This window comes from Nicotiana attenuata, unplaced genomic scaffold, assembly GCF_001879085.1.
Source record: "Nicotiana attenuata strain UT unplaced genomic scaffold, NIATTr2, whole genome shotgun sequence".
In the NCBI taxonomy this organism is placed as follows: Eukaryota; Viridiplantae; Streptophyta; class Magnoliopsida; order Solanales; family Solanaceae; genus Nicotiana; species Nicotiana attenuata.
In genome coordinates, this window is record NW_017670289.1 from 1,046,720 (window position 1) to 1,070,811 (window position 24,092).

General features: G+C 35.4%; 3 protein-coding genes across 3 annotated transcripts; 1 reads left to right on the forward strand and 2 right to left on the reverse strand.

Annotated features, from left to right (window-relative positions):
* Positions 1-8,804: 8,804 nt before the first annotated feature.
* LOC109237291 lies at positions 8,805-9,583 on the reverse strand. The gene is made up of 2 exons (XM_019403582.1): positions 9,578-9,583; positions 8,805-9,101 (listed from the first exon to the last, which is right to left on the reverse strand). Exons 1-2 carry the CDS (start codon positions 9,581-9,583, stop codon positions 8,805-8,807), a joined length of 303 nt encoding a protein of 100 aa, XP_019259127.1.
* Positions 9,584-9,625: 42 nt separating this feature from the next.
* LOC109237293 lies at positions 9,626-11,867 on the reverse strand. The gene is made up of 3 exons (XM_019403583.1): positions 11,272-11,867; positions 10,276-10,826; positions 9,626-10,188 (listed from the first exon to the last, which is right to left on the reverse strand). Exons 1-3 carry the CDS (start codon positions 11,865-11,867, stop codon positions 9,626-9,628), a joined length of 1,710 nt encoding a protein of 569 aa, XP_019259128.1.
* Positions 11,868-12,557: 690 nt separating this feature from the next.
* On the forward strand, positions 12,558-16,622 carry LOC109237302 (quinone oxidoreductase PIG3). Its single transcript, XM_019403597.1, has 6 exons — positions 12,558-12,959; positions 14,623-14,802; positions 15,021-15,102; positions 15,175-15,282; positions 15,476-15,634; positions 16,296-16,622. The coding sequence occupies exons 1-6, from the start codon at positions 12,708-12,710 to the stop codon at positions 16,490-16,492; spliced, it is 978 nt and encodes a 325-aa protein (XP_019259142.1). The 5' UTR covers positions 12,558-12,707; the 3' UTR covers positions 16,493-16,622.
* The last annotated feature ends 7,470 nt before the right edge of the window (positions 16,623-24,092 follow it).

The window sequence follows — 24,092 nt, forward strand, 5'->3', positions numbered from 1 at the left end:
CTCCAATTTTGATACAGATTTTACTTTGTTTCTGAAACAATAACCATTAGTATTGTTTACTCACCAGGAAAATTTGGTTTTTCTCTCCAATATCGGATTCAACGCCACACAAGATGATAGCCAGAGGTATACCCACCAAAATTCTCAATTTTGATGGGCCCTCTTTCTCGTTGCAAATAACTCAAGCGGAGTCGGATTTTGCAGATTTATCAGCATCTTCAGCTTCAGAGAGAAGAACTAAATTACACAATGACAAATTGAAAGAAGTCCAAGTTGAGAAATCTTCAAAAGAAATAAAAAATCCAGTTACTTCAAAGAGGAAAAAGCCTTTGAATGATTCTTCATATGTCAATGTTAAGGAAGTTGATGCAAAAAAAACATCAGATACATGAAACGAAAAGGTAATTGCTATTTGTATCAATATGCATTCAAAGAAACTTGTATGTATTCATAATTATTCAAGTTATTTTATATGTATGATGTTGTATTCGTATGTATGTAGTTGTATTCATAAGTATTAAAACAATCCAGAACTCATTTACACATTCACATTGTCAATATCTGAGTTGTGCTTACTTGAATATTATATGTTGTATTTAAATGTATTTAGGTGTATTCAATTTTACATTCTCTGTATTTCAGTACTTATTACTGTTTTCCTTGTATATTGTATGTAGATATTCACATTTTTGTACTATTTGGTATTAATGTATATTTTATTTCTTTAATTGTATCTTGTTGTATTTATATGTATTCATAATACTCAATGAGTTACTGTATTGAAGATGAATATGAAACATTTTTAAAAATCTTGTTTGTATGCAGGAAAATAAACTGCTTGTGAAACACCCACCAAGATATTCACCGCATATTTCTTCATATACAAACACAAACATAGTATCAGATCTCAAAGAAAAGCTTACTCCAGAACATTATAAACTATTAAGTTCTACTTGTTTTGGAAGTCTCCTTGATATGGATCAGTGTGAGGTACAACATCAGCTCTTCAGGTGTTTCGTGGTTAAGCAATTAGAAGGAAGTACTGATGACGTATTTTCAATACTCCTAAATGGTACAACAATTTCCTTCTCAATCAGGGAGTTTGCCCTCGTCACTGGTCTCAAATGTGTTGGTGATCCACGTGAATTTAAGTTCAACATAGAGGTGCCCAACCGTATTGTTCGGACATACTTTGGTGGTTCAAAGCTGGCTAAAAAGGAAGCTTTATTGTCATGCTTTAATGAAAAGAAGTGGGGTGATGGCAACGACGGGGATGCCATCAAGATATCATTGTTGTATCTCATACACACATGGATATTCTCATCAGAGAAGAAAACCACAACCATCCCACGACTAGATTTTGACTTAGTCAAGAGTGGGCGATACTCTGATTATCCATGGGGTACTCTTGCATTCAGCAGCCTTATTACATCTATTAGTAAGAAAAATGGATTTTCACAAGAAGTACTATAGGATTGCTGGTATGCCTCCAAGTTTGGTTTTATGAGTGATGCTCAAAGGTTGACCCTAAAATTGCAAAGCGCCTTGGTAATCGGGTACCCAGATTGCTCAACTGGAGAACCACTGTAAATCAACCGACATATACTTATCTGATGAATGGCATGTTCAAAGACCAGGGAAACATGGTAAATTAATATTTCATAAGTTTCTGAAATTCAATTTTGCATACAATACTTGCTAAGTATAGTCTATTCTGCATCTAACATACATATGAATGTGTACTGTATTTTCAGGTTCCATACACCCAAATGTTCCATACAGATACATACATTATTATATACATACAACATACATATGCATACAATATACATGTAAATACAACCTAGATTATCCATATGCAATACACCTTCATCTGCATACAGATTATACTTTACTTTTGCTATAGCCTACAGTTGCACACAATATACATTTCGAGAGAGTGATCAACTTTCAATATAGGTTGGATATAACATTCAATTTTCAATTTCCAGATTGTTTACAAAGACATCCAACCAAGCGATGTAGAGCTTGATGTTATTCAAATTCCTCTGGAAGGCGTTGAGGTAGATACCAGCCCTACCAATACTCATTCAGACAAGCATGCAGATGATCAGGATGATTCGGATGACTTTAGTCCTACACCGCATCTTCAGCCTGAGAAGAAATATGATGCAAGTGTTGGACCTTCTTCATCTCCGCCCCACAAGAAGCGCAAAGAGCAGATCATAGATCACTCAGAGGCGGGGACTAAACCCAAGACTCCTTATGCTGGTATATCTAAAGTCAATCAAAATGTGGTGCATGATAAGAAGCCGGTAGATTCTAAAGCGGATGAAGTATCTTCTTTGAGGAATGATCTAAATTCATTCAAAGACTACGTGAGTCTTGTATTCCATTAGTAAATAATACAGTTTTGTTATTTAACATTCATATATTTTTCCAACACCTATCTAATTCTTTATGTTTTGATTAGGTGACAGGCGAGTTCACGTCTTTAAGAACATTGATCAATGAAAACTTCAAGAAAATTTCTGAACAGATTAAATCAAATAAGCCCACAGTGACACGTGATGATGGTATTCAAATGTCGCATGATGTCGACTTGCAAAATAATCCCAAAGGCCAGCCAAACAGTGATATAACTGGAGGAGAGAATTTGGGGGTTAACATTTTTTTAAACCTCTATTAGTTTATGATTCTTATTTATTCACATTAATCATTTATAAGACAACATACATATTTTAATACACAAGTAAATACATGTTAATTAAGTTATACATAACTATTTAATTTTATATAAATATATATATGAACTGAGACATGTATGTAGCTGTATATATACTTAATTTCAAGTTGTATTCTGTTAATGTATACAGTAATTTCAAGATAAAGTTCCATACATCTATATACAACATAAGCTAAGTGTAGTTGCATTTAAGTTTTCCACAATACAATATTTATTAAAAGATTATAGTATTTATTATATTTGAAATTGCAGTTCACAATAGCAGAATACAGTATGTGAAACACATACGTATTTTATACATTAACATGGTACAGATGTTAATCCTCACATACATCTGTATACATTACTAGTATAACAGAATACAGTATGTTAATTTTTAACCTTCACAGAACACTCATATACATCTGTATACATTAACAGAATACAGATGATAATCCTGTTTGTGATGAAGCAATGGTTGATGGGAATAATACATCTGAGATGCTGTGTATCATACCACCTAAATATGTATCCAAAGAAGTACATGTATCACAGTTTGAGTTGCCGGACAATTTTCTTCCAAGTCAAATTCCAGAAGCTAGAATTGTGATACATCATGCAGCAAAAAATCCAACAGATGCAACCCCATAAGCCTCACATAGGAATCGGCATCCTAGTAGATGGTATTCTTCGCCTTATGAGTCAAACTTTGACTCCGCAGGTTAGTAAATTATTTAAAAAAACAATGAATTATGAAGATACGATCTTCTTCCCCCTTGTTTACAAAATTAAATGTTTGTATTCATGACTTGATTGTCTTCTCAATACGCACCCGTCACGACCCCAACCCCGATCGTGATGGCGCCCAACACATTGCTAGGCAAGCCCGACCAATCCAATAACCTTAACCATTTATACAACTCATGAATTTATTTAACACAGTTAAATTAATAAGTCATGATACTGAATATCTGAAATAAAGTTCGAACATGCGGAAAACCCAAGTAAAATACTACTACACAGCCCGAAGAATCCGGTGTCACAAGTCTGAGCCTCTAATATACGAGTGTCAACCTACTACATAATAGTCTGAGGAAATGCGGAATAAAATAAATAGGATAGATGAGAAGATTAGGACTGCGGACGTCATGCAGCTACCTTGATGCTCCCGGATATGATGCTCGACAGGGAAAGTCTCACTCAGCCTCAGTGGGTGCACCTGAATCTGCACACGAGGTGCAGGGAGTAAAGTGAGTACTTCCAACTCAGTGAGTAATAAACATAAATAAAGGCTGAGAATAAGAAATCCTGAATAGGCACAAAGTAATTCTATAAATACAGCAACTTGAACCCATCAGTATGAAATCCAGTAAAACAGTGAAAACAATTACAGAAATATCAGAGCAGATAAGTAAATAAATGACAATTAACAATATGCAATGCAACACATAGACCGGTACTCTCCAGTACCCGTTGCGGCGTGCAGCCCGCTCCATTTATTTATCGTCGACGGCGCTCACTAGGGGTGTGCAGACTCCGGGAGGGGCCCCTTATGGCCCAAGCGCAATAATAAGCCATCTCGTGGCATCAACTAGGCTCTCGGCCTCATATCAATATCAGTATCACACCGCTGCGGCGTGCAGCCCGATCCCATGCTCAGTCCAAAATCACATAAGCCTCTCGGGCACAATAATATAGAAATATTCAGCCCAAACTTCATTTAAAAATATTAATTAAGTTTCAAGTTTAAGAAAAAGTGGCTGAGTTTGCAAAACAATATTAAATACCAGGACTGAGTTCAATGATATGTAAAAATGGTAAGAAACCAGTAATAATAATCCCTGAAGGATTTAATCAATTGGCACGAAGCCCAAACATAGCAATTAGCTCAATTAAAATGATAATAAGTGAATTTCAGTCAAATAGGTAGTATATTCATCTACCGGGACAGACCAAGTCACAATCCCCAATGGTTCTCTACCCCACGCTCGCTACCCGGCGTGCAAGTCACCTCAATATAGCACTACGATGTGCAAACACGGGGTTTCAAACCCTCAGAATAGCATTTACATCTATTACTCACCTCAAGCCGACCAAAGTCCTAGCTCGCTATGCCCTTGCCTTTCGAATTGACCTCTCCTCGTGTACCGAATCTGATCAAAACCACAACGAATATATCACAATATGCTAATGGGACAATACCCAATCGAAAACAAATCAAAAAATAGCTAAAATCTCGAAATTAGCAAAAACCCGAGCCCCGGGCCCACTTCTCGAAAATCAAAAAATTTACCTTCAACGGATTCCTTATCTTGTCACGAGTCTATACATATAAAGAACACCAAAATCGGAGTCCAAATGACCCTTCAAATCCCCATTTTAACTCTCTTAGGTTTCAAGCCCTAATCACCATTTTTGACCCTTGATTCCTTAATTTTTCAGTCTTAATTCATGTATTTGTACCATAAAATCGTGTTTTAAACTCAGAAATCGTTACCTCAATGAAGTTCCTTGATTTCTCCCTTCCAACTCGCCCAAATTCTCCAAGTCCGAAGTGAAAATTATGAAACCCTTTGAAATTTTGCGAAGGAGAAATAAAACTTTACTGACCAGTTATTTCCGCATCTGCGGCTCCTTAGCCGCATCTGCGACTTCCGCTTTTGCGGTTTAGTGTCGCTTCTGCGGAACAAACCGCTTCTGCGATGACAAGACCGCTTCTGCGGTTCCGCATCTGCGATTCCATTTACGCAGATGCGGTTTCCCTTAGTCTTCCAAAATTCCGCATCTGCGACTCCGCAGATGCGGTCAGCCACTCCGCACCTGCGATACCTGCCGCTTCTGCGGCTCATAACTCGCTTCTGCGGTACCTCTTCTGCGGTCCCCTTTCCGCAGAAGCGAAAACACCAGAAGCAGCACAGGTTCTGCAACATTACAAGTCCAAAACTCCCCGTTAGCCACCCGAAAACACCCCGAGGCCCCCGGGACCTCAACCAAAAACACAAACATGATCCAACACCTTATTAAAACTTTCTCGAATCATCAAAACACCACAAATAACACCTAAACCATCAAATTACATCAAATTCAAGCCTAAGTTCATCCAAATCTTTCAAAACTTGCATTCGATCAAGAACCCGACCAAAACACCTCCGAATCAACTGAAATTTTGCACACACATCCCAAATCACCTAACGAAGCTACTGCAACTCTCGGAATTCCATTCCGACCCTCGGATCAAATTCTCACCTATCAACCGGAATTCGCCACAATACTAACCTCGCCAATTCAAGCCTAATTCTACACCGGACCTCCAAAATTACTTCCAATCACACTCCTAAGTCACAAATCATCCCCCGAAGCTAACCAAATCATCAAAATTCATATCCGAACCCTCTAACACGTAAGTCAACGTCCGATTGACTTTTCCAAAACAAACCTTCCTTAAAGAGACTAAGTGTCTCATTTCCTACTAAAATCAATCCAAATCAACTCGTTCACACCCAACACTGATAATGAAGCATAAATCAGCAGAAAATGGGTGAAACGAGGCGGTAGCACACGTGACGACGGGTTGGGTCGTCACAACACCTCAGTTAAGTTGACTCCCATATTCGACAAGAAACACCCATTTGAAGATGATTTGATTTCGGGACCACATCCTACATTAGTCATTCAGGAGTATGAGAAATGGGTTCGTGAAGGTCTTCTCGCTAAACATTACCAAAAGTAAGTTTTTTAGTCTAAGTGTCTATTCAATATATTGATAATTTAAATAATAGACATATTGTATTTTGAAATTCATTGTAGAAGTGATTTGGAAGACCATTACAAAAAGAGCAAGTCAACACTGCATATACCGTTGGATTTTGGCGTTGATCAAGGTATGGAATGACAATGTAAGACTCCTTCCACATTCAGTATGTTAGATCTACACTTCTATCAGATACATACATGTATTCTGCATCATGTATGTAACATACAATTCTACTAATCTGTTTTCAGCACTTGATAGATTACATACAACTGCATGTGTTCACTTATGTTGACAACATTTGATATTTTCTGAATATCATTCAATGTACTGACGTGGTGTATTCCATTTTAGATATAGCATATTGATGTCATCTTTTACTACTTAAGAAAGAATGGAAAGTACAACCCAATACCCAACTTCAAGTATGCAACAGTTGATTGTATATTCAAGACAAGAATCGTTGAAATCTTCGACGGGTATGCTGATACAGATGGTAATGCTAATGTAGCCAAAGAAGAGGATGTGGTATGTGAGTACATAAGGGGCTACAGATTGCTAGCTAATGTACTTTGGCATACTGTGGATAATGTCTTGATACCATTCAACTTGAAGGACAAACTACACTGGGTATTGGCTGTTGTCTCATTCAAGGAGAGATGTATCAAAGTGTATGACTCGTACAGATCTGCATGTCATGATGCCTATGTAGCTTCTGAGATTGATAAGCTAGCTAAGATTTTACCTCTGTATCTATCAATCAGTGGCTTTTAGAGAGATAGTCAAGGCATAGATTGGTCTACTTACTCAGCATACATTGACAAGTCACATAATGATCCATTTGAAGTTTTTTTCATACCAGATCTGCCTCAACAGAAACCTGGGAGCATATAAGTATTCAATCATCATTCTTGTATGTTATATACAAATCTAATTGTATGAATTATTTTTAACTGTTTCAATCAATTATTTTTTAGGGATTGTGGGGTGCATGTTGCGGCATCGTAGAGTTTCTGAGCACTCTTGGTGAGATTCCACGAACAACATTTGATTCCAATCTACTCCGTCAAAGATATGGTGCTCTCCTCTGGGACTATGCTATGCGGAAGATAGACGCTGATGCCATAAGCGAGAATGAAGCACCCTCAAAGATTGCTAGGCATATCACGGAGTCAGATTCAAATATGCAGATAGTGTTAGAGTAGCTTTAGGTTAATGTAGTTTTGGAATGTAGTTGAAGAAGAATACTGTTTTGAGTAGTTTTTTTGGTGAAGATGGTATTTAGTTAGAAAAACTTATCACTTTATCAACAGTGTTCGTGTATGACAATTGCAACTTTTCAATCGCTGTTTCACTGGTTTGTTCATAAGAATTCATGCATATTCTTCAGTTTGTATTCATATGTATCATACACGATTCAAGTTTGTATTCATATTCAGTAACTTTACTTGAACAGGTTTTAGGTATTCAACATGTTAATATCCAAGACAGAAACTTTATGTATTCTGATGGTGGGTTATATTAAAGAATTCAGCTGTATTTTTCTGGATTCAGGTGTATTTAGTAGTATTCAACTGTATTATTAAGCTTTATTCAGCTATGTTCAGCAGCATTCATTTATATGTATTAAAGAATACAAATTCAGATGTATTAAACAGGTTATACATATTCAGCTGTATTCAGCTGTAGTCAGTTGTATTCAACTGTTTTATTCAGTTGTATTCAACTGTATTATTCAGCTGTATTCAGCTGATTTTTCTGTATTCAGCTATATTCAGTTGTACTTAACTGTATTATTCATATGTATTTCTCTGTATTCAGCTATATTTCTCTGTATTCAGCTATATTCTTTAATATGTATCTTTCAAGCTCAATTAATATATGTTAATATAAATTTTGACTTATTGAAATTGTTATATTACAGCTGAGTATATAGATGTATTCCGATGAATTCTGATTAGTTACGTATATAACTCTGGCACTGTCTATAATAAACTATCAAAGTATATGTGGACAAGGTTATATTCGATTGTATCCAACACATTAAGGCAACTATATGTATTCAGAATCTATTCACGAAAGTCATTTCAGAAATTATTACTTTCCAATGAGAATTTATTACTTGACAATTGCATCATAAGTATTGACAAATCGTTGAAGCACCAATACATGTAAGAGTGTTAACTATTTATTACGTGGAGCATTTCTATACGTTCGCTTGTTATGTCCTCCCTGCCCACATATGCTACATGAATGTTGATTTTTCGGCTGCAGCAATTCACTTAGAGGTTTATCACGCTTCTTCTTTGGCCTTCCAAGAGGTCTTTTCTATTTGGGTGGTAGTACAACCTCCTCTGCAACATGTGCTGGTATATTCCAGTCATTTCTGTCCGGTAGCGGGTACACGGGCACATCGTATGTCATTACAACAGTATTTGGTTTGTAATAGTTAGAGCAATATTCGTCTGGCATTAGAAACTTGCTCTTCAATACAGCCCAAGCATGTAGGCATGGCAATTCATCAACTTGGAACCTCCCACAAACGCATTTTCTCTCTAACAGGCGTACTGTGTAATTCCTCCCTCCATCGTTAACCGTATGTAAGTATTCAGTTGATGGTACCACCTACATTTAAAATTAGAAATATAAGTTTTGAGCACATATAACTGAATTACCATATGTATAATGCTGAATTACTCAGTTATATACAACTGAAATATTTGCATACAGATGAATACATCATATATTTAGACCAGCAAACTATCAACTGTAATTAGTGCAGAACTTATCAAAAGTCTTCTATAATTTAGGCAACAGGAGGCTAACAAAACATTGGAAGAATACGTCATGACAATACATATTAAAATCATATATAATACAGATTCGTTAGTTGTATTCTGATGTATTCGAATTTTATTTGCAGCATGTTTTTAGTTATATTCAGTTGTATTCATACCAGATCTTCGAATTTGAATTTAGTTGTATTCATATATATTCATGATAGTTGCATTTTGAAAAATAATTGTATTCAGATGTATTCATGCCATTAATTCAGAAAACAATTAAGTTATATAATACAATGACCTTAAAATAAAACTTACAGTCATACGTGTTGACATAGCCTCATTCAAAATCAGCATATCCTGGTATTATTTTCCAAGCGTCGTGTATGTCTGTGTAGCTTCTTTACGGTTACTACAACTCCAACGTCCAAACAACTTCCTAACTTCTTCGAGGAAGTCGTATATTGGCAATTCCCTTGCTGAAACTAGTGCGGCATTGATTGACTCAGCAATATTTGACGCCATTGTCCATCCCCTGTTAACAGGTGCATACAACCTAGCCCACTTTTCGTATCCAGCTAACTCTAAGTATTCTTTCACCCTAATATCTACCTTCTCCACCTTCTCCATCAGACTGTCAAATTCAGCTTGTGTGTATGCTTTTGCCATCGAGAAGTATATCTCGCTCAACTTGGCATGGCTCTTTTTGAATTTCTTATATACGTTGTTCCATAGATGCCACATACAAGCAAAATACGGTACATCTAGATACACTCTCGATACAGATTTAATGATACTCTCATTTCTATCTGAAACGATGCACATGTTTTCCCTGTCACCGTATGCTATCTTGAATTGCTCAAAGAACCACGTCCAGGCAGCATCGTTCTCTGAATCAATAACACCATATGCTAGTGGCAATATATGACCTGTAAATACAATTCAATACATATTTTTAAAACATGTGTTTCAATCTTTAAAATATTAACAGATTGTATTATAATTAAGGTACTCACCTGCACCATCCAACGTGCTTGCCGAAATGAATGTCCCGGTGTAGTAAGATTTTAGGTGACTTCCACCCACAACAACAATGGGTCTACAATGATCAAACCCCTTTATAAAGGCATACAAGGATATATACACGTACATGAATTCATTTTTTGGAGATTTTACCATTCTGATGTGGGAACCTGGATATGTCATATCCATTGTATTTAAGTATCCTGGTAATTTTTTGTATGAATCAGCCGGTTCACCTCTCAAAAAATTTATTGCCTTTTCTTTAGCCCTCCACGCCAACATGTAGCTAACATCTACACCTAAATCTGATTTCACTTCATCAATAATATCCCTTGGGGTGTATTTCCTCTTATGGTTAGTAAGCTTAGGCCTTATCATACCACCTATAAGGCTGCTACTAGCCTGCCGCTGCTCATACACCTTGTCCTTCAGAGGACATGTATGGTTATCATTGAGTTCTCTCACTTTGAATAGTTTTGATTTGTTAATGCTTGAAGCCTTAAACCTCCATTCACAATCTTCTGAAATACATAATAATCCATAGCTGTAAAGAATTAATCATTGTACATTTTATTAGCATAAGTGTTTACAAAAAAAATCACTCATATACACACGAATACAATCTGACATAGATACATCCTGACATCTATATGTATAAAATTTTATACTACTGAATTCAATTATAGTTATATGCATTTAAATTCAATGAATACAACTGAATACAATTGTGGGTATATGCATACACAATACCACAGTATATGCATACCAACTGAATACAATTGTGTCAATGCCATCATCATCACTGTTGTGTATTTATACCAGTAAAATACATATGAATACATGTATTTAAGGACCCTAAACAAACATATGTTTACTGCATTTGTGATCATCAAGAGGAAATACACAAATACGCATAAATACAACAATGTTAAACTTACAGCTCGAACCAGTAATAGAAAATACAAAAAAAAAATTAAATACATGCAAACCTGACAGCATTAGACCTATCAACCCGGAATTGAAACCTTTGAGCTATAGCATAATTCTCCATCACCTCTTTCAATGTAGCCTTATCCTTATACACTTGTCCAGCCATAACCTCTTTTTGATTAGTTTTTGAAATTATCAAATCCTTGTGGAGTTCGAACACTCCAATCGCTTCTCCTGAATTGACAAAATCTAGAGCCAGTGTATCATCTGTATCGGAATCGTACCTTTGAACTGCTTCGTCTATTTGCACAATGTCGCCTTGATTTAAACTACCTCCGGATATAAGTTCTTTTTCGATAGTTGTTATGCACAAAGGATACATCCCAAATTCTCTGTTCTCTTTTTTAAATTTTACATACACTCTGTAACCCATATCATTGTGTATTTCCATTCGCGTGCAATTTCCTTCTACTTTGTATTGAATTTTATTGGTCTTTGAGCTCAAATCTATACCCAGTTGATTAGAAATTGAAGCAACCAGATCATTAAAGGAGGCATACTCCTTTATCAGTATTCCCTCAATTGAAAAATCGATGTAATTGCCCTCATCGTTCCACTTGCCAGAATGACGCAACAACACTGTTAAACTTGCCATATGTATAAAGGAACTATACCTTATTTTGTATATAATTTGTATCAATCGAGAAAAAGGAGAAGCGAATGGAAGAAGTTCGAACAGATGTTGCTCTGGTTTTTCGCTGTATTCACGTTTTTGAGTTGATATCTTCGAGCAGAATATAGATTAATGGGTACTAGTTTTTGTTCGTTGAGTAAATTAGGAGAATATCATGTGATTTGATTTCCTTCCGTTTTTAACTAGTTTAACCTTCCAGATTTTGCGCAGATACGTTACTGTATTCACGTTAATGCTGCTTGAATACAGTTAAATACATATAAAACTTAGCTGGAATTCCCTTTTTAACGCCTATATTTTCTATTGTATTAATGAATACAACAACTTAAATACATAAAATACATTGTATAAAAACATAAAAGGTTATCTATAACACGTAATATAGCAAAAGGTATCTATAAATGGCTAATTAGACCTAAAAGATGGTGCTTCATAAAAAATTCTCCATTATAAAAGCTATATATATACAAGGGTAAAATTGATAGTCCACTCAACTACTTGGGCCACTGCCCGACCAACTTATTAAAAAACAAACAATTGGGCTTAGCACAGTACAAATAAATACAAAGGTGGCGCAATCCTTCAAGTAATAGCACTATCTCTAATAAATTTAATTATTAAAAACTAGAGGGGGTGATATTGCAAGTAGACAGAACATAGAGCTTTCAAGAACACAACACAAAAATAGTAGACGTATGTAATAAAGTCGGGTAAGCATCTCCCACTCGAGACACCATAGTTATCGCCAAAACCTTGTTAACTCAGTGAGTCACACTCTCAGTAAAATTGATAGTGATAAGGATGAAGGCTGTAGTGATCACAAGTCCAGGTGGTCCAGAGGTGTTGCAGATACAAGAAGTGGAAGACCCACAAATCAAAGAAGATGAAGTGTTGATCAAAATAGCAGCTACTGCCCTTAATAGAGCTGACACCCTTCAACGCCAAGGCAAATACCCACCCCCTAAAGGTGACAGTGAATACCCTGGTCTTGAATGTTCCGGCACTGTTGAAGCCGTCGGCAAGGATGTTACTCGCTGGAAAATTGGTGACCAGGTTTGTCTGATTACAATTCAATTACTAATAAGGATGTCAACTTTATTCTTGAATATGTGAAATTTGTCTAGTGAAATTGTTAGTTTTTAGAAAGCGGGCTCAAATGGAGCGGAATGGATGTTTAAGAATTCATTTAGCAAACCCAAGTATTTTGGGATTAAGCCTAATTTTGAGTTGTTTGGTATTGTTGAATTGGTAGTTTTTCTCTTGGTATATGACTTAATATAACATGAAAGTTGTCTTTAAAAGACCTACAGTATTTTTGGAGTTTATGTGGACTTAGCTATGATCAGAACATGAAGAAAGCAAAAGCCATATGGCAATATAACTAGTTGGGATTAAGACTTATAACTATTGGTGCACTTACATTTGTTTCAGTGTTTGTCAGTAGTTTCTTTTATATTTCAGGTAGAGTTTTCTATGTCAGTGTAGGGATATGTAAGATTTATAGAACAATTATTGAGTATTGGAACAAAATAAGCCCCAATGGAGCAGAATGATAGAGGATACATATAGTTGAGTCCACCTAGTTTGGGATTATGGGGTAATTATTGTTGTTGTATTATGGTGTAAAATATTTCACCATGAGGTAATATTTTCTCCATGTTGTGGTGTTTGGTTTGACATAAATTTGGTAGAATCTAAGAGTGGTGGAAGTGGGGATAATTATGTACCGAGGAGGGGAATAATGTCTGTATCTTGATTCTGGAGTAGGAGTAGAGTGCGAAACAACCTTCACTAGGGGTGTTCGTCGGTCGGTACATTACGGTATTTAGACATTTCAGTTCGATATTTTCGGTATTCGGTTTTTTAATATCCTTTACCAATACCGTACCTAATTAAATTCGGTATGGTTCGGTTTTTCTTCTTTCGGTTTCGGTTTATTCGGTTCGGTAACTTCGGTTTATTCGGTTTGATTACTAACTAGTGCATAGAGCCATACTCTCTATTATTCTTAATTAAAGTACTCAAAAATACAAAACCGAAAATGTTTGTTGACAAAAATTTTGTCCAAAACTAGCAAATATCGACTCAAATAGAGAAAATTGTACATAAAAGAATATTTGACCATTAGAAATGTCTTGTTACTTGTTTAGAGTTAATTGATGAACTTTGAGAATAAAGGAAAGTAAAATTTTAGATTTTTTATATTTATGTTATAATTGATAATATATGTTTTGTGTAATATAATATATATTTGGGTACGGTATTCTTATTTCAGTATTTTATCTTAAAATACCAAATACCATACCTAATACCATTTTTTTAAAACTTAAACCAAATACCAAAATACCGTATACCAAATACCAAAATTTTCGGTTTCGGTACGGTAATTCGGTATTTACCAAATTGTGCCCAGCCCTAACCTTCACCCAACAGGGCCAAAAAGCCTCCTAGTTTCAACGTGAAAACATTTCCTTCTACAGTAACCTGAATGATTTTGATCAAACCCTTGTTAGCTAAGGTTGCAGTTAATCCATTAGCTTGCTGAAGTAGAACTTATACATTTGAGTTCCTGTTAAGCCTTAGCAGGAGACATCACAGTGATGTTTTTATGAGCTTATGTTCTTTTTCTTCGTAAATTAGGTGAGTACATTTCTTTATATTGTTTGAAAGGAATTTTTTGTCAGTTCATTGATAATCTAAAAGCTTCACGTAATAGGTATGTGCTCTTATTGGTGGAGGAGGTTATGCGGAGAAAGTAGCTGTACCTACTGGACAAGTTCTTCCTATTCCATCAGGTGTTTCTTTACAAGATGCAGCTAGTTTTCCTGAAGTGGCATGTACTGTTTGGTCAACTGTTTTCATGATGAGCAAGCTTTCCTCGGGTGAAACGTTCCTGGTGATTAGACAGACCAAAGCTATTCTTTAATACATTTTGTTGTTTTGCAGTAGTTCCTTTTTTCTTTTACCTAATGTAGATTATCAGCCATTTACTCAATTTGCACAATCATTTCAGTAGTATCTTGATATCTTCATAGTTGCATCTTTATACCCCTAATCCCCGTGAAATAAGATCAAGAAAGTGAAATGACTTATAGCTACATGGGTTACTTTCAGATACATGGAGGCTCTAGCGGAATTGGTACCTTTGCCATTCAAATGGCTAAGTGCCTTGGAGTCAAAGTTTTCATCACAGCAGGTTCATGATGTTATCTTATCTTATTATGCGATTGAAGTCATTCAGCTAACCATGTCAAATCTTGTTCACCAGGAAGTGAGGAAAAACTTGCTGCATGCAAAGAACTTGGTGCTGATGTTTGCATCAATTACAAGACTGAAGACTTTGTTACACGCATCAAGGAGGAAACAGGAGGGAAAGGTAATCATTCTCATAGGCATTACTTATTATACCAGGAACTAGGTCTTTGTGGTATCAGTTAAATTTGACAATCCATTTTTCTGTAGAAAATAACGATGGTTATCATATATCTCATGGGGCCAGTGGCCACCACTCAATTTCTTCCCATGTCTTATATCGATCAAGGGTATTCTAATATCAATGTTCAACACAGGTGTTGACGTCATACTAGATAATATAGGAGGTTTATACTTTCAACGAAACCTTGACAGCCTCAATGTTGATGGTAGGCTCTTCATTATTGGTTTTATGGGAGGCACAGTGACACAAGTAAATCTTGCCGGTTTGTTAGCAAGACGCCTGACAGTGCAGGGTAAGTGCAGATGACCTTTGATATATATGGAGTTAGAACTTTCTGTGAAGTTATATTCTTAAGCTTGACATGGTGATTTCTTTTGACCTAATACATCGAAGAAGAATACCCTTAGTCAACTGGAAGTAAAATTCCAAAACGGCATACTGCAATTCCAGTTTCTTTCTATCTCGTCTCCAACTAGCTCAATGAGTGGGCGGAGAATGTATTCAAATAGTTACACATGTCAATAGATGACTTCTAAGGTATAGCGTTCACTTGGGCTTAGATTGAAGATTCAGTTGGTTAATTCCATGGATAGTCAATAGTTCTCAGTTGCAGCGTCAATTCTAAGAATAGGCTCGAGAAACGAAGCTATCTGATTTACCTTGATATCTCGTGTCATATTGATGCACGATAGTTTCATCAAATGTTCAATTGTTAGTATTCTCAGACTTCTTTTTCCGCCTTCCCATTATGGTTATGCAAATTGCTTCTACTTCAATGAAGTTAAAACAAAGCAAGTTTTCCCCTCCTTAGTTAAAGACTCCTTGACTGACATCTTTGAGAGAGCTCCCTTTGAAATCTAATCTCATCGGAGTTTTTCTTTGAACGAACGACATGGACATCATTTCTGGTTGTGTTTCAGTATATTTTATGTCGATTTGTGACTTTTCTACAGCTGCTGGCTTGCGCAGTAGAAGCGCAAAAAACAAAGCTCAAATTGTGAGAGAAGTGGAGAAGAATGTTTGGCCAGCAATTGCAGCAGGCAAGGTGAAACCGGTGGTGTACAAGTACTTCCCTTTAGCAGAAGCTGCTGAAGCTCATCAGTTAATGGAAAGCAGCAAGCACATTGGGAAGATTTTGCTTACTGTTTAAATGTTGTAAAAGAGAGTGTTCTTGTTCTTAAATATAGCCGGTAAGCCCTGCACTTCCAGTCCCCCCAACCTCTGCTGCATGTATTATACTTGTACTTGCAAAATTCCAATAAAACAAAACCTTCTAAATATTTCCCACGTTCCATAATTTTTTTGCATGAAATAGATGTGTTCTTTTTACTGGTTCCTGAGGGGATGGCTGAATGCTTAATCTGGAGATCTCAAAGTAAATCCCAACTGCAAAATTTTGTTTGAGTCGATCTTTGCCATGCACGTTTACTTGTACTTCCCAATTTCCTATCCATTTCCAAGTTTAAGTACAAAATACAGATTGCAGAAAATGTAGATGTCATTCCAGTAATAGAACAAAAGCCTTGAACATAAAGCTGAAAAAAGAGCAAAGGTTTTCCATTAAATACTTTACTGGATAACTCAGAGGAGTGACATGCTGAAGTATTATTGACTACAAATTGCAAACTCTAGCTGGCTCTGGCCTAAACAATGACCATTTATAAACCATGCTAATCCAACCATAGGATTACTTGGGGTTCAATTATACTAACAATTAGTGTGAACATGAAAATGTATAGTTGTTTTAGATGCATTTTTAGCAGTTCATGTTTGTTCAGATGAGTAGTTGAGTACACATACTTCTCACACTTGAATATCCATTTCATATCATATCTGGTTATCGGGAGAAGTGCCCGAGGAGCGATCCCTCTCTTGTTTTCCCTTTTTTTAAGATAAGAAAGGAGACAATAAGCCTGTCAACATTGAAGCTTCCGCTTTTAAGAGAAAAATTAAAAAATTAGAAGAAATTGTGGCTAGTGGGAATTGAAGTAGTGGCCTCACAAGGTTTTTGAACCCCCTTGACCATTAGGCTATGTCTTTGGGTTGTGTCAAGGGGATTCAAAATATATTATATAGAGGTAAAAACATATTTTGCCTTATATATGCAGTGTAAGTTCCCGGCGAAGGGGTTGAGCCCCCCTCCGCCCTCTAAATCCGCCCCCAGATTTCATGCTGGAGAACCGATTTGGTGATATCAAGTGAAACAGAAATCGCTTTCAGTTAATGTAGTGCCGTATCTTCATCTCAGAGCAGTACTTGTGAAACCATTAGGGATATATAAGCTGCATACTGAAAACCGATTTATATGTTTTATTTTGTTACCATGGTGTAAAATACATGTTTTTCAGCTGAATATTGTACTCTACTCTATATGGCAACAAACAATATTTGTCGAAATGAATACATTATAATCATTTCAATTTATCAAAGTGTTGCTGGAGAAGAAGCTTGATGCAATCAAACTCACCTGGATCATATAGCATGTATAAATCTGTTTTGACTATACGAAAGACGTAATTGTTTAAGCTGCTAGATGTAACTATTACGTCCCGTGTGGATTTGTATACTACAAGATCAAACACAATGAAAATGAGGTAGCAAACATAATGGTTAGAAAATTGATACTTTAGAAAAAGAAAACTTTATAGCTTTGACTATGGCTATTGGGCTCGAGCACAACCCAGACTAATCGTAACTAGTTTAACATTGTTTACCCTAAAATCGGATAACAATTGAATTTATACGCGATTTTAAGGATACGTGATATAACTTGGCACAAATTAAGAAGAATAGATTAGTATCGAAATAGACAGTAAAAGAATAAATTCAAACGGCACAAATTGAACAGCCTTGGCCTTCGAGTTCGGTCACCCTTGAACCAAATATGTATCAATTGAATTAAGAACAGAATAATAAGATAATGGTAACTAGAGAATGACAGTATATTACTTTGTATTGCGTGAATATGATATGTTTTACAAAATGATCGGACTCCTTTATAGTAGGGGAGTCCTACCCTTAATACAATCCTAAATACACTAAGAAATCCCATGATTAGCTAATTAATCGGCCTCTTCTTGATACGTGCCGAGATCTCCGCCGTGATCCTCGCCCGAACGCGGATATTTTGGCTTTCCGTTATTTGGCTCGGTAGGCTTCCCTTGAACTTGCTCGATTTCTATCCCGCTCGGTCTTGATCTTGGCTGATCTCGATCTCGATCGGTCTCTGGGTCACGAACTCGGCAATCTAACTTCGCATCACGGTCCGATATGACATGGGGTCGTACCTTGGCCTGCCACGTATCGGTCTCGATTAATCATACAAAAAGGACAAACCCGATTTTGATCGTATACAAACATATATCACTCGACATAAGTCTTGGACATATTCTATCGCCATACTTTGTGTATTATATGAATTTGCAAATTCTACTTGAAATATTATAAGATTAAAATTTCAAGTATACAAAAATGGAATTTTTACCTTCCTATACCACATATAAAACCTTATTACCCTCAATGTTTAAGGTTTGAGTTAATTACATTTCAGCATACCAAATTACCATTTATATACCATAATTAATTTAGAGGCATAATTAATTGGCAGTTTTTTTACTCCTTAATTAAAGGTGTTCATATATCCCACGTTTCTCTCTCCCCTTAATTCCCAAGATCTGACCAGCGCCATTTTCCCCCTCCCATTTCTTTCTCTTCTCCACTCCTTCTTCTTCTCAAAAAATACAGAAATGAGACCCATTTTTTATAATCAGATTTTTAGCGAAAGAGATTCAATATGAAACCCATTGTTTTTCAACATAGACAATTCTCAATTGTAAATTTGTGGGGTAGCCATATGAATATTCTGTAACCTCCTCCAGCGAGCTTCAAAAGGCCGTAACCATCAAGATGTAGAATAATCAAAATCAAAACACTAGCTAGATCTGAAAAAAAAGATGAAGTCAGCAAAATCAATATCTCAGTCCTAAACTCTTGATTCACCTTCTATTTGGTTCTCCTCGAGTTTAAAGCTTCTCATCGACAATTTCTTCATTTTCTCTTCTTTTTAATCCTAATCGATCTCGTGCAATTTTTTGCTAGTAGCTTGAAATTTGTATTTGTGTTGGTTTAACTTGAAAAGACTTAAATATGACCCAATATAAGTGTGACAGTATGGGTGCAATTGTAGTTTATTTGTAGTTTTGTAAAAATTTTGTAGATGAAGAGCAAATTTTTGTTGTCAACATTTTTTTGCCACATAAGATTATAGTTTAATTGTAGTATAAATGTAGTAATTTTGTAGATACCCTTTAAAATAATACAACTTTGTACAATACTTAAACTGATTTGTAGTTTATTTGTAGTTTTTTTTTGTAGAAATTTTTTAGATGAAGAGAAAATTTTGTAGTCAACATTTTTTTTCAACATAGATTATAGTTTAATTGTAGTATAAATGTAATAATTTTATAGATACCCTTAAAAACAATACAACTTTATACAATACTTAAACTGATTTGTAGTTTATTTGTAGAAATTTGTAGATAAAGAGAAAATTTTGTAGTCAACATCTTTTTTCAACATAGATTGTAGTACAATTGTAGTATAAATGTAGTAATTTTGTAGATACCCTTCAAAACAATACTGCTTTGTACATACGTAAACTGATTTGTAGTTTATTTATAGATTTTTTGTAGATTAGGAGAAAATTTTGTAGTCAACATTTTTTTGTGTTTGGAAGCAGATGTTTAACTTAGATAGTTTCATTTCACCAATATATTTTTCTATTCTTCCAGCTTCAAATCTACTCACTGTTGCAACGTCCCTGTTGTTTTCTGTTAACATAGAAGTGGCCTGTTGCATATATCTCGTTTTATTCATTACTATTTCGAGCTTCTTGTTTGTGGCGCTAGTAGCATCTGTATCTTCTTTGCACATTCTTGAGTCATTCTTCAAATGGGAATGGTATTGGAGAAACAGAAATACGTGAAAAATGATGAAAGAGAAGCCTGCAGAAAAGGGAGGAAACAAATCTGATGTGAATATGAAAAAATATTTAGTCCCAAATTTTTAGGCGCCTAATTTGGAAGGAATAAGCTATTCAAATATTTATCCCAGATTTGTAGGCGCCTAATTTGGAAGGAATCAGCTCTTAATATTGGGTATTTAATGAATGGTATAAATTTTATAGGAAAAATATAAACATGGCGGGTAATAATGAAAATATGTACATTTTTAGTAATAAGGTTTCATATATGGTATAGATAGGAAAAAATCCCTAAGTTTTCTCCTTTAATTAGTTTAAATGTCAAACTTGTTATAAAATAAAAACCGTAAAGTAATAAATCGAAGACAAGTATAGAGAGAGATTGATATATTATTAAACTTCAAACTGATGTACATAATGAACTGAAATCCCCTCTATTTATAGAAGAAAGGAAGCAGCTGCGGGACTTTTCTTGAGCTGCTTGTAAGATGTCTGCATGAGCTGCTCGCAACCTGCATGTTTAATAAGAAATTGCTGCAAGTCATTTCATTGAGTTGCTTGCAACCTGCCTGCATCAGCTACTTGGAGATAAACTTCAATGGAGTACCAAATGGATCATCTTCTTCAGGAAGATTATTTACAATGGAATAATAAATGGAATCCACAATAATATTTTCATAACATTCCCCCTTGGATGTCATCATTAAGTGCCTCATTAAAACCTTACTAGGAAAAATTCCATGGGAAAAAAAATCCTAGTCAAGAAAAAAAGTACACTAATAATATACGATGCAAGCTGCCTCATTAAAACCTTACCAGGAAAAATTCAGTGGGAACAAACCTAGGGAAGGGAAAAAAAAAGTACAGTGCATACTTTATTTCCCCTGATAAAGACGTTGTTTCAAATACCCAAATCTCCGCATTCCAATATTGTATACCATCTTTTCGAAGGTTGCAGTTGGAAAAGATTTGGTGAACAAATCTGCTTGATTTCAACTTGAACGGATTTGTTGCACATCAATGTCACCATTTTCTGAAGATCATGTGTGTAGAATAATTTGGTGAAATGTGCTTCATTCTATCTCCTTTTATAAATCTTCCCTTCAATTGGGTTATGCATGAAGCATTGTCTTCGTATAAAATTGTGGGTCTTCTATCACATTCCAAACCACATTTTTCTCGAATGGAATGAATCACTGATCTCAACCAGCAGGCAGGCCTGATTCAGACTTCTTATCTGAGCTATGTAATAAATTGGTCTGCTTCAACAACTGATACTCCCCTGTCTTAGTACTTTAAATTCTGGCCATGAATATGTTTTAAAGTCATGCTAATTATGTGCTTTACTTGAGGAGGTATATCTGAGCCTCTTATTTGTTTTACATGTCTCCCCTGATATGCAGTCCTGTGTGTTTTGAATGTCGCCTTAGTCTTTTTACCTTTAAAACCCAAGAGTCAGCCTAAAATTCTCCTTCTTATAGGAATAGTAGTCCTAAATCCTCCGAGACTGATAGGAATGGGACGGGTAATAGCATGCAATAGAGGTCGAGACCAATTCGCGCTTTAACACCTTGACGGGGTGGGAAGGGTAGATATGGATATGGATATGATGACCGGTGCGCTAATACCACGTGTAGCCCCTCTTTTGAGGAGTGATTACCGGGTGTTGCATTGATGTGATCCATATTATAAATAAACCTAGGACCCCTTTTCTTATCATTTGCAACTTCTTTTCAAAATCCGCCTTTTAATAATTGCTCTTTCAAACTCTTATGTGTTTAAACTTAAATCCCCTACTATTTGAGCCTATACTCGTCTATTTGCTAAATTTCACAAATTCACAAAAACTGTCTGGGTGGGAACCACACTAGTGGATCCTGAGGGGTTCCTAACACCTTCCCCTTAGGATAATTTCAAGCCCTTACCCTATCTCTGGTTATCAAACAAACTTAGTAGTGAACCTTATAGGTGTCCTAATGCACCCTAAATCATTAGGTGGTTACTCTTCAAATGCAAAAACCCAGTTCCCAAAAGGAATGAGTTGTCCAATGCCCAAAATGTCATAAACCCAATTTTCTGATGCAAAGANCAGAAATGAGACCCATTTTTTATAATCAGATTTTTAGCCAAAGAGATTCAATATGAAACCCATTGTTTTTCAACATAGACAATTCTCAATTGTAAATTTGTGGGATAGCCATATGAATCTTCTGTAACCTCCTCCGGCGAGCTTCAAAAGGTCGTAACCATCAAGATGTAGAATAATCAAAATCAAAACACTAGCTAGATCTGAAAAAGAAGATGAAGTCAGCAAAATCAATATCTCAGTCCTAAACTCTTGATTCACCTTCTATTTGGTTCTCCTCGAGTTTAAAGCTTCTCATCGACAATTTCTTCATTTTCTCTTCTTTTTAATCCTAGTCGATCTCGTGCAATTTTTTGCTAGTAGCTTGAAATTTGTATTTGTGTTGGTTTAACTTGAAAAGACTTAAATATGACCCAATATAAGTGTGACAGTATGGGTGCAATTGTAGTTTATTTGTAGTTTTGTAGAAATTTTGTAGATGAAGAGCAAATTTTTGTTGTCAACATTTTTTTGCCACATAAGATTATAGTTTAATTGTAGTATAAATGTAGTAATTTTGTAGATACCCTTTAAAATAATACAACTTTGTACAATACTTAAACTGATTTGTAGTTTATTTGTAGTTTTTTTTTGTAGAAATTTTTTAGATGAAGAGAAAATTTTGTAGTCAACATTTTTTTTCAACATAGATTATAGTTTAATTGTAGTATAAATGTAATAATTTTATAGATACCCTTAAAAACAATACAACTTTATACAATACTTAAACTGATTTGTAGTTTATTTGTAGAAATTTGTAGATAAAGAGAAAATTTTGTAGTCAACATCTTTTTTCAACATAGATTGTAGTACAATTGTAGTATAAATGTAGTAATTTTGTAGATACCCTTCAAAACAATACTGCTTTGTACATACGTAAACTGATTTGTAGTTTATTTATAGATTTTTTGTAGATTAGGAGAAAATTTTGTAGTCAACATTTTTTTGTGTTTGGAAGCAGATGTTTAACTTAGATAGTTTCATTTCACCAATATATTTTTCTATTCTTCCAGCTTCAAATCTACTCACTGTTGCAACGTCCCTGTTGTTTTCTGTTAACATAGAAGTGGCCTGTTGCATATATCTCGTTTTATTCATTACTATTTCGAGCTTCTTGTTTGTGGCGCTAGTAGCATCTGTATCTTCTTTGCACATTCTTGAGTCATTCTTCAAATGGGAATGGTATTGGAGAAACAGAAATACGTGAAAAATGATGAAAGAGAAGCCTGCAGAAAAGGGAGGAAACAAATCTGATGTGAATATGAAAAAATATTTAGTCCCAAATTTTTAGGCGCCTAATTTGGAAGGAATAAGCTATTCAAATATTTATCCCAGATTTGTAGGCGCCTAATTTGGAAGGAATCAACTCTTAATATTGGGTATTTAATGAATAATATAAATTTTGTAGGAAAAATATAAACATGACAGATAATAATGAAAATATGCACATTTTTAGTAATAAGGTTTCATATATGGTATAGATAAAAAAAAATTACTACAAAAATAGCTTATAATTTCCATGTTGGGCCGTGTCGGCACGGGTAACATGATGTTAATCTCATGTGCTGGATAATGAGGTGTTACTGTAAATCTATAGAGTCCGTTGTTGCTTTTCGGACATATTCATTTTACAAGTGGCGTTGC

Coding starts and splice junctions, on each gene's coding strand:
- LOC109237293 (XM_019403583.1), bottom strand. CDS start 11,867: ATGGCAAGTTTAACAGTGTTGTTGCGTCATTCTGGCAAGTGGAACGAT. Junction 10,827..11,271: donor GATAGGTCTAATGCTGTCAG/GTTTGCATGTAT, acceptor AATTCTTTACAG/CTATGGATTATTATGTATTT. Junction 10,189..10,275: donor AAGCACGTTGGATGGTGCAG/GTGAGTACCTTA, acceptor TTGTATTTACAG/GTCATATATTGCCACTAGCA.
- LOC109237302 (XM_019403597.1), top strand. CDS start 12,708: ATGAAGGCTGTAGTGATCACAAGTCCAGGTGGTCCAGAGGTGTTGCAG. Junction 14,803..15,020: donor CCTCGGGTGAAACGTTCCTG/GTGATTAGACAG, acceptor GGTTACTTTCAG/ATACATGGAGGCTCTAGCGG. Junction 15,635..16,295: donor AAGACGCCTGACAGTGCAGG/GTAAGTGCAGAT, acceptor ACTTTTCTACAG/CTGCTGGCTTGCGCAGTAGA.